The sequence below is a fragment of the Centruroides sculpturatus genome, unplaced genomic scaffold (genome assembly GCF_000671375.1).
Source record: "Centruroides sculpturatus isolate CEXI.00-Female unplaced genomic scaffold, Cexi_2.0 scaffold90, whole genome shotgun sequence".
NCBI lineage: Eukaryota > Metazoa > Arthropoda > Arachnida > Scorpiones > Buthidae > Centruroides > Centruroides sculpturatus.
The window spans coordinates 377,991-389,474 of NW_019384353.1; the positions used below are offsets into that span (position 1 = coordinate 377,991).

At 30.1% G+C, this 11,484-nt stretch overlaps 2 protein-coding genes across 2 annotated transcripts in view; one reads left to right on the forward strand and one right to left on the reverse strand.

Annotated features, from left to right (window-relative positions):
- LOC111638829 (ribonuclease P protein subunit p21-like) overlaps positions 1-5,579 on the reverse strand; it is a 15,201-nt gene extending 9,622 nt beyond the window's left edge. Inside the window, exons 1-2 of the mRNA XM_023384585.1 lie at positions 5,225-5,579; positions 4,951-5,051 (exon numbers count right to left, since the gene is read on the reverse strand). Of these exons, the coding sequence (XP_023240353.1) occupies positions 4,951-5,051; positions 5,225-5,278 (155 nt within the window). The 5' untranslated portion in view covers positions 5,279-5,579. The remainder of the gene's footprint in view (positions 1-4,950; positions 5,052-5,224) is intronic.
- Positions 5,580-5,754: 175 nt separating this feature from the next.
- Positions 5,755-11,484, forward strand: part of LOC111638940 (coilin-like) — a 13,194-nt gene continuing 7,464 nt past the window's right edge. Inside the window, exons 1-3 of the mRNA XM_023384725.1 lie at positions 5,755-5,998; positions 7,684-8,653; positions 9,788-9,901. Of these exons, the coding sequence (XP_023240493.1) occupies positions 5,766-5,998; positions 7,684-8,653; positions 9,788-9,901 (1,317 nt within the window). The 5' untranslated portion in view covers positions 5,755-5,765. The remainder of the gene's footprint in view (positions 5,999-7,683; positions 8,654-9,787; positions 9,902-11,484) is intronic.

Here is an 11,484-nt window from a genome sequence, read left to right on the forward strand (position 1 = left end):
AAATAATTTTATAACAACTTGTTATAAAAATAATTTTCAATATGAAGCTATTTTTTCTTTTTCAGATGTATTAAATTAAAATGATAAATTATTATTTTGATAAACTTTTAAATTTTAATTAATATCTAAATCCAAACCCCCCATGGCTTCCAGTATTGCTTGGAAATTTTTTAAGAAAGATAAAAACAAGAAGTTTTCCAAGTGCAATTTATGCCAGTCTTTTATTTCAAGAGATGGAAAAAATGCTAAAACTTTCGCCACCAAAAACATGATAAATCATCTGGGAAAATGTCATCATGAAAATTTTTTAAAATAAACTTAAAAGATGAAAAGAGAAAGTTCTGAAATGAAAGAAGCTGAATGTTCATCAGTAACAACGGAAACTCATATCCAAAGACAAGCTATTATCATGTTTTACACATACACTGCAGCTGACACTACTTTAACTCAATTAATAGAGAAGAAAAAATTGTGGAATATCAACGATACAAAGAAGTTTATTATTTGATTGGATAAATGATAAGTGTAGATATACAGAATACTTTGTTGTATCAGATTTAGGATTTCAAAGATTACTAAAAAGTTCGTTTCTAATTACAATATTCCCAGCAGAAAATATATACTGTATCTGAAAATAACATCCGTGATATATTTCAAAAAGTTCAGTCAAAAATTCAGAAAGCTATTGATGATTTAAAACAGTGTTTTTCAACCTGTGGGTCGCGCCCCCCAGAGGGGTCGCGGGTAAAAAAAGACAAGTGTTTGTAGGTCCTACACTACAATAAAAAACCTACAATTTCGTTGAGAAGGCTGGGCCTGTTTATTTTACAGTACAATTGGATTTTTGATTGATATTTAGCTCTCAACAGAAAGAGAATTAAATACGTAGTTTTTAAAATCACTGATATAGTTTTAATATGGCCCTGGGGGTCGCCAAAATTTTTTAACTTGTAAAGGGGTCCCGTATTCAAGAAGGTTGAAAAACACTGATTTAAAATATACAGTATTTCTTTAACCGCTGATATTTAGACAGCAACTACAAATAATTTTCCTTTTTAAAATGTAATAATCTCACTGGTTGAAGGATAATTTTCAGCAAGAGCTGTTTTGTGAATTGTTCCCTTTGAAGGTTCTCATACAGCTACACTTATCAGCGAACAGATAAAGATAGTTCTTGAACGATATAAGTTGACAAAAGTCATAGGATATTCTTAGTACTGAGAGATTCCGGAGCAAATATGGTAGCTGGAATCAGGAATTGCAACTTAGAAGTATTATCATGTTTTACACATACACTGCAGCTGACACTAAACGAATGCATATTTTCTCAACAAGATCTGAAAACTATTAACTACTTGTTATAAAAATAATTTTATAAACGAATGCATATTTTCTCAACAAGATCTGAAAACTATAATCACAGTTAATAGAAATATTGTTACACATTTTAACCATTCTTCTGTAGCTATAAGCAAATTGGAAGATTTGCAAGACAAGTTAGGTTTGCAGAAACACAAATTAATTCAAGATGCTCCTACTCACTAGAATTCTACTTACTGCATGTTGCAAAGAAACTTTGAACAGCAAAAAGCCCTTGTGCATATATGCTATAGATAATAAAATTTCCACGTTGAGCACATATCAGTGGTCTCTCGTATTATCAAAAGTAGAGCAGTAGTTTCTTTAATGGCATTAATTCCACTATAGAAGGACTAGAAAATTCAATATAAAAAGATTTTCAGCATATATAGAAAACAAGTCTCTATGGTTGTCATCCTTATTAGATCCAAGATTCAAAATTAAAGTTTAAAAAAAAATGATAGAGAAAATAAGAAGATGGACAATCGATAGCTTAGATAATGTTGATAATTCAAAATCTCAAGAAGAATTAAATTCTGAAGCTTCTGCTTCTGGAGACAATCAAGATGGAGGATAATCTCTGAGTTTTTCTAATTTATTTGATGAATTAACTTCTGGTGAACGAAAGAATGAATAAAAGCATGTTTTTAAAAAGGAAGAAAAAACAAAACAAATGAACAAATGTTTCAATGAAGAATTAGAATAATATTTACATTTACCTTTTATACAAAGATAGCGACCCATTTTTGTGGTGGAAAGTTCAAAAGAATTTTTTTCTAATTTAAGCAAAATAGCTATGAAATATCTAAGTCCCTCAGCATCTTCCATTGAAAGTGAAAGAATTTTCAGAGTTGGAGGTAACATTTAAGAGCTTTGAAAATGGTGAAATTCTCATGTTTTTGTATTNAGGATCAAAAAAGTAGCCTAAAAAGGAAGGTCAGTCGCCGAAAATGTTTTAGTCTTGGAACACAAGTAATAAATGGTGATCCTTTTTGGACAGTTTTGTCTTTTATTTTATTAAAAATAATTCTCCATCGGACGAACTTTTACAGATGATAAAGGATCGTTAATTTGGCACCTGATAATCCAAAATGTCCAGTAATCTAGCACTAGGAAAAGTAGCAAATGATCTGATGATAATTCTACATGCTAGTTTTCCATGATTCGAAATTTGTTTGTACATATGGTGGATTAAAAACAGTCCTAGGCAGAAATTGAAGTGAAGGGAAGGTGTACAGCCTATATTGGAAGATTAATTCCATGTTTGAATTTCATGGTTGATGTTAAAAGTATTTGCTTAGCTATTGTGTATGAAATTATTAAAGTGCATTAAAGTCTATTATTAATTTTATAGGTATATGGTCAAATATGGGATCTAGAGCAATACAATTAAGAAAACTACTCATTTTGTTATAGCATCTTATTTACGTTGAGTTGAAAGCTTTTGCAGGGCTTTCCTATGCCTAATACATGTTTACGCCACAACTGCCAAATAAGTTGGTGCAAACATCTTTCAGGACTGGACTTGAAAGAATCATCTGATGTTTGCAGGTTTCAACAAGAGTTTGATTCTCAGTATCTGTTTGGTAGTGTCTATAAAAGGAGGTTTCCACTATAGCAACATGAGTTACTTGGAAGTTGTTTTTCAGCCATCATTTAGTCAACAGTCAGTAAGCAGAATCAAAGGTTGATCTGGTCTTCTAAGAAATACAACTTCTCTCCAAACCAAAGTTGCAGCATTACTAGCCACCAATATCAATTATTTTATGCAGGTTTTTCAATCAACCTTAACACAGTATAATCATGTACTGTATCATTTTTAGACCAATAAACAGCACATGTAAGAAAATCTGAAGAATACAGTAGCATGTGCTGATACAAAGTACAGTGGTACCTTGACTTAACAGTGTCCCAACTTATGACTTTTTCGAGATAAGAACCGTCTCTCGGCCGATTTTTTGCTCTGGGTTGAGAGCTAAAATTTGGGTTATGAGCCATCTTCAGATGCTCCACCACTAGTTGGCAAAGCAAACCATAGATTAATTAAAAGAAGATGGAAACTGCCATAATTTTATCATTTTTGTTACTCTTCCAATGTCTGACATGCTAGATTATAGAAAATCATGTAATTGAGTGATGTAGGCATAAGTTCACTCCTATGTGTGTGGCTCTCATCTCTTATTTTCCATCTTTTTTTTTCTTTATGTACACAGCAACATCCACAAAACCAGTTTATTGCAGTACATTCTATTGTGTTTTTATACAATATTCATTATTTATAAGTATATTTTTCTTATTTTAAAACATTAACAAAAAATTGCAGTGTTTAGGGGTCAGGAACAGATTAATAGCATTTCAATGGGAAAAATTGATTTGACATACGAGTAATTTGAATTATGAGTTCTGTCACGGAATGAATTAAACTCATAAGTCAATGCACCACTGTATACAGCAATATCTGCAACTGCATATTAATTATCAAATTTTGCAAAAATACAAAAATATCTTGTAATCTAACACTGCTCTAGTACCATAAATGCATTAATGAAATTCTACTCTATTAATTACATAATTGATAAGTGAAATTTAAAAAAGTGTAAATTTTTTATATGCACTTAACACCAAATTATACACTAGTACAAACAAATGAGTGTGTCTTTCAGTGTTAAACTTGGAAAATATTATTTATTTAAAACTAAATACTAGTATTTTTGACAAAGTATATTCAACATCTTCAGAGAGAAGATTCTAAATAGAACACAAAATAGTTTCCATGTTCTAATGGAACATATCCACATCTTTACATTGTGTAAAATTTAATGCATTTAACTGTATTGTAAAATGTATCTTCTTGTTTGGGAGATGAAGTTTCAATACATTCCACTTACACTTACAAGTTAGTATTTCTGAGCTTGCCAGTGCATTCTTGCTGGTTCCAAAACCATTGGTACCCTTGTTTCAATACCCTGAATATAGATTAATGTTGTCATAGTCAAGTTCCTCAGTTTTAGTTTTAATACTAGAACAGCATTTGGATGTATACACATGCATAGTTTGTTTTCACTGAAACCATACTGGTATGGACTTGAAAGCTCAAAGTACAGGCATTAGTGGAATTTTTTCAAATTTCATCTCCAAACAAGTAGAGAACTGTAGTACATAATAAAATTGTTGTAGAAATAACCACTACATATAAAACAAATATCCAGCAAAAAAAAAAAAAAAACACTACATAAAAGCAAATATTTAGCAAAATACAAAACATTACATAAAAGCATTTGCTTTTACCTAACGTTTTGTATTATTATTATTTTTAATGGCTATTAGTTTTGTGTATAGTACTTATTTACATATACCCAGTTTTAGTTGAGTTTATAGTTTTAGAAATAAAATTAGATTAAAATCCTGACATCTTCAATTTAGAATTTTTGAATCTCAGGATTCAGGACTTTAAATCAGGAAATGATAATCACCATTCTATAGTTTTACCATACTTACTTTTTCATAATATTCTGGCATTAATAATTTCATAAATTACAACAAATAGTATCTTTTAAAACATTAAGTCATCATAAAAAAAAATAACTTTACAATTTTATTTGACTTTTCTGACATATCATCTTGATAGTGCGGCCATAATATCTTATTAGATTGAAATTTGCTGGAGTCGTAGCTAATACTGTATAGGCTGCCTAAAACAACAATAAATTTATTAATTTTAACACTTTTTATTATATAAGTTAACTACTAAAATCAATAATTGCCAGAAATAAATACTAATTTATTTTAAAACATATATATCATTAAACTATGATATTTCATTTTTAACTAAAACAAAAATAAAATGTTTTTTTTTTTAATTCACCTGATAAAGAAAATTAACTCTTTGGTAAATATCTTTTCCTTTTCCTTTACCCATTTTGACAGATGCGAATCACGTGGTCCAATTATTTATATAGATTATCGCATAAACGGTTGCTTAAATAGAACACGGAGATCCAGTCTTAATTATTTCTCTTTTTACTGTTCGTACGAAGGTTTTAGCCTCTTAACTTCTTATTTTGATACAAAACAAACGTCATCTTTACCTCAACCTTTCAAACACACGCGATCACATTTTACTCTAAAACCACATCTTCTTTCTTCTTTCTTTCTCTCTCTTCTCTAAAACCACATGTCTCTACGTAAAATATTTATAGCTCCGTCTATCGGATGGAAACATTTCTAGCAAAATTATTGATTTATTCTAAATAGACTATTAACCATTCAAAAGAGAATTTTAATAATAATTGTTATAATTTTTATATTTATTTTATAAATAAATAAATATTAACATGATATTTAATTAATTACAACGAAAATACTAAATACGAAAATAAATGTCCAAGTTAAAATTTAAACTAAAAATGGCGGTTCCTACGATTGTACGGATAAAGTTAGATTTGAAAGAAGTTTCGCACGCCGTTTCAAACACTTTAATTTGGATTGCCGTGGATACAAATATCCTCAGAACTATTCAAGATTTAAAAGATTTAGTTGCGAAAAGGTTTAACATAAAAGAATTTAATTTATTTTTTAAAGATTGTCTTCTGCCAGACGACGAGACGATATCTATCGTTAGAGACGAGGATCTTATTAAGTAAGGGAATTAATTGTTTTATACGATTTTAGCGTATGTTAATATATAAGGATACAAAATTAAATTTTTGTATAAGTTGCAGTTTATTCCGGCAATCATTTTTAATTTATCTAAAGCTTTCGGCTATCTGTGTAGCCATTCTCAGAATCCAGGCTTATAAATAATTACCTATCTCTCCCTCAAATACCCATACCACAGACATAAGGGACACCATTAGAGTTGAGCAGAATCAAAAGCATCGCAGCTATGCACGGGTATAGCCACCTGAGGTTGGTTATTTAATTAACATGTACAATAACACCGGATCTCGCAAGAAACCTAAACACCTTCCGTCCTTAATCGCCCCCGTGACGTGTAATAAATTATTGGATAATGCCTATAGAAAAACCATTAGATTGAGCGGCAGAAGTATCGCGTGTAAGCGCAGCGTAACTTTACGGCCGGTTACGTAATGTCGGAGACCCGGTATGTTCGGACGCGGCCCCGGGGTGTACGAGATACCGGTTAATCTAGGTCCGAAAAACAAAACGAGCGAGTACGTGGGATGCGCGTCCGGATACTCCCTACGAAACTTAAAGAGCAACTGTGCGACGTACGTAAAGGCACGACCACGAAGGACTAATTCTGTCAAATTATTAAAGTTTTGAAATTGAAGATCCTTTTCTTGCATTTCATTAAATATTTTGACCGAATTGTCAGCTAAATTAATGTTTTCTTTTTTTAATTTCTTCAAGTATTTAGTTGTTATAAAACCACTGGTGGTTGGTTTCGGATTTGTGCCTCGCCAACAGGATGACTATGTGGAGTTTTCTAGGTTTTCTTCGTGTGTCTGTATCTAAATAGGGGCCAGTTTCCCATCAAAAGTAGTCTAGCCCAGAAGAGGTCGCATGACCCATTCTGACCCTCACCCCCTATTTTATGATTTGCCGAATCGTTAATAATTGTGCATTTTTGATGTGACTCGCAGTAGCTTCCTAAATTCTTTGTTATTATCTGAATGTATAACCATTTTTCGACTTCACAAAACGTATTACGAAAAAATGGGCCTTGTGGGTCGTGGTGACCCACAGCGACCTTTAACGTTTGTTGTAATTTAATATGTTTAATTAATGTAAGTATAATTTATTTTAAAATCGTGAAGTGACATACCTATTATATAATAAAAATAATGATATAATCATTATTAATTGTTTAAAATTTTTTAAATAGTTAAATTTTAAAGAAATTTTTAAGTATCTAAAGGGTTATAAAATTTTAACCATTATAAATTTAAATGTTAATAAATAATTAACTATGTATTAGAAAGTAAACAAATACATTTATTAAATTACGAAACAGAATGAGAAATAATAGTTAAAAGAAAAAAGTGCAAAAGATTAGATAGTTAAAATGTAATTTGATATCTAAAATGCGGGTCAAGGAGACCCACAGCGACCCCAATAGGTTGTTGACCTTTGCGACCTGACCCAGGCTAGGGAAGCATTTCCTTGGCAGATCACCTGTGTTGCATTGCTCAAGCTATTCAAACCAACCATTTGCTAACAAATCACGAGTTCAGAATACAATATTCAAATGTTTAATGTAATTATTTTAATATCATTTTATACATTAAGTTTAATTTTTACTGTATTAATGTGTTATTTAATAATAAAGCTTATCTCTTAAACAATTTATTTATGATTTAGAATCCAATTGAATAATTCATCAAGTTGTATTTTGGAAAACAACAAGACAGAAAATTGTTTTGTGTCTGTTGACTGTAAAAATATAAGTAAAACTGTTAGAAAAAGAAAAATATCTGATTTGAGTGATGACAGCGACAAATTACAATCAAAAACTGATGTAAAGAATAACGAAGATAATATTGAAACCTTTCGTGACAAATCTGTTACATGTAAGAAAAAAAAGAAGAGAAAGAAAGAGAAGTATGAAAATAAGTACGATGAAACTGTTGTTACACCTGAATGTGAAATTAATGTAAATGGCATTTCTTCATTATTTAGTGAGGGAGACAAACAAGAAGAGTTAATATTAAAGTCAAAAGAATTAGAATTGGTGTCAGATAAATGTAAAACTAATGATGATGAAGAATTTGATAAAGAAGCAACTTTGCAAATTGTACACAATACTTTTGAAGAATGTAACCAATCTTCTGCGTGTGATGATACAAGGATTAGTAAGGTTTCAAAGAAAAGACGAAGGTATAGAAAGAAGAAGAAAGATAATTTTTTAGATAATTCTATGCAAAATACGACAGATGAATCGAACAAAATTTCAAAAATTGATGAACAACCTCTAATAGTTAAAGTTTTAAATGTTTATAAAAATAAACACACTAGATTTGATGAAAATGAGGGAAAAAATGATAATTTTACAAATGCATTGCTACACGAAGAAAAAATGAAAAAATTTACTGAAAAAATTCAAGATTCTGTTTCCTTTGAAGAAGAAGTTTTGCAAATCATGCACAATACTCCATTAAATGAACAAAGGAACAAGAAAAGTTCTCAGTCAAAATCATTATCACAAAATCATTCAAGTTTTCAAAATTCTTCAAATACAGAAAACAATTTCAATGAAAAGAAATCTAATTTATTTGCACAACTTAAAAACAAAGAAAAACAACTTGAAATAAGTGCATCGTCATCATTCACAGTAAGTAATAATTAAATTCATTAATATCACATTAATGATATTTGCAATTTATTTTTATTTAATTTTTAAGATGATAGAAATGATACTTAACATCAACATAAAAAATAAAACATAGCTGCAAACATTGTCAAATGTCAAAAAGTAACTGTAATGTTCAAGAAAATAAACAAATAAAAAGTAGACAAAATTTAGTTGAAGGGAAGAACTTCTGATAAATTAAGTTTATCTTCTTTGGATAATTGAACAGAGCAATATAATTACAGTATTATCCTAGTTATTAGAACAAGTTTTCTTTTATAAATATTTTGTAATTAAGTTATTTAGTCAAATGATTATGATATAGTATTTAATGACAATCCTTGATGTTTAAATCAAAGTACATTCATAAAGCTTCTTATTAGTGATGTGTGATTAGTGTTTTTATTAATCAATTTATTTCTGGAATCTTTCCATTCATTAAACCCATATGTATTGTTACTTTTTGAAGGTGTTTACAGTGTTATTGTTTATTAAGAAATACTTTTTAAATGCTTAATTTGCTGGTATAATTATTATGGAAACAGATTTATGCTATTCTTATTTTTGGCTAATAAAACCAACTAGAGACTATTAACAATTTTGTTGTGTCTCTTTTGTTATATCTGTCTTTCAAAAAACAAAGGCAACATAATCAACTCTTAAAAATATCTTTTATTGCAATGCATTTTGGATGGTAAACCACATCCCTCTTCAGACAACTGTTTTGTCACAAATTGTTAATAGCCTCTAGTTGGTTTTATTAGCCAAAATAAGCTTCATTTGATGCCAACAGCTTAGATCTTCAAATACAGGTTGCACTAATGTTACAAATGCAAATTTTAAAAGTTTAGGAGAAGATTAAGAAAATGTAAAACAATTCACCACAGAAATCAAGATTAACAATAAGTAAAGCCGTAATTAAATATAAAAAACTTCATTTAAATACCATACAATAATACGACAAGTTCAGTTTTAAAGAAAAATAGTTACAGTAACAATTTTTCTTGTTTAAACTAATAATTTATGTTTGGCCTACATTTACATGTTTGTTATATTTTAAGCTTAACATAATTAGTATTTTTCATAGAAGCAATCTTTTTTTAATTTAATGTTAAGAATGAAGATGAACAACAAAATTTAAATGAAGTAATTACAACAGAAGAGAAAGATTATCAAAAATATCCAATTTTGAGAGGACCTCCCAGGGTTGGTGACATTGTTGCATTCAAGGTAAAAAATACAGTATATAATATGTAATTGTAATTTTTATATTATTTTATTAAAAATGTTTGTAGTATATATATATATATAAAACAACTTATAATCCAATTTTAATTGATGAAGACAAACAGTCTTGCTGAAATTATTGGGCTACTTTTGGCTCAGTCATTCCCAGTCAGCATTGTAAGTAACTAGTATGGTTGTGTCTAAATTAATAGTTCTGGAAGCAAAGATCAGATGGAGGTCCAGGTAGTGTAAGTGGAAATGCATTGCACCATAGGCAGGAGTTGCAGGTTTGAGTCCCACTCTGGGCCGACTGTTTTGTTTCAAACTTTTTAAAATTAAATTAATTTATTATAATTATTAAAATTAATGAGATGGCAGCTTAACCACCTACCTCTAGCTGAATTAATTATTAACGTAGCCCAAAAGTAGCCTGATAATTTTGGCAAAACCATTTGGCTTAATCATTCTCAGAATATTCAAATATTTTGAATATTTACTTGAATTTATTAATAAATTTTACTTGTGTAATTTTTACATCTGACACTAATTTAAAAAGATAATATTTTTTAAATGTAAAATTATTTTACATTGTTTATGAAAAATTAATAATTATGATTATCATTTGGTTTAAAACTACAATATTTAGAAACTATATTCTTCATATATATTTTTATGCTTTATTACTTATATAATGTTAGGAATATAATCTCACTCTGTACATAAATGTAAACAATATATTTTTGACTTTATTACTAAAAGAAAGATTTTATGTATTATCAGTCTATTTATTATTCTATGGTCTTATTACATTATATACTGCTGTAATATTTTTGATAGATGTTATACATGGAAAGAGAACATTTTAATTAACTAAAGAATGGAGTAATGTGACCAGAGGGTTGGCACCTCTTTGATGCCCTGTCAGGACTGACACCACCATGTCCCGATTGACATGGAAGCCAAGACAGCATGTTGATTTGGTCACACAAGTGACTGTGTGTGCAAGCGATCGGATCCTGGATCTAAATTAGTGTTGAGAGACAGTGTACCGGAAGTAAAATACTCATATATGAAAGTTAACAACTAAATACCCATTTATTTTCAACAAAGAGGAATACATGATATGATATATCAACTTAACCTATCTACCTAGCAATTGCGAGAGAGAGTTTACAATTGTTCAAGAGTCGAGAAATACCTGTATTAAGGATGCATCGATATGCGAAATGACCGATTACCGATTAATCGGTCACGCATTATCGGCCGATACCGATTAATCGGCCGATTAGTGTTAATAATTTATTGTGTTAATAATTAATTACGGATGGCCTGATGGCCGAGCGGCCAAGGTGGCCACCCACTGCTCTGGGGGACCCAGGATCGAATTCAGACGGGTCACAGAATCCCCAGTAATTTTTCGGGGGTGGTCCGTTCGGATATGTCGGATCCCGTCCCTCACCACCCGGTCACCCCATTGTGGGCCTGGCCAAACCCATAATGGGCCTGCTATAAGAGGCCCTCTTAGTGCCCACAGGGCGGAAATAGTTAAAAAAAAAAAAAGGTGTTTGCGAAGAAATTCTAATTTT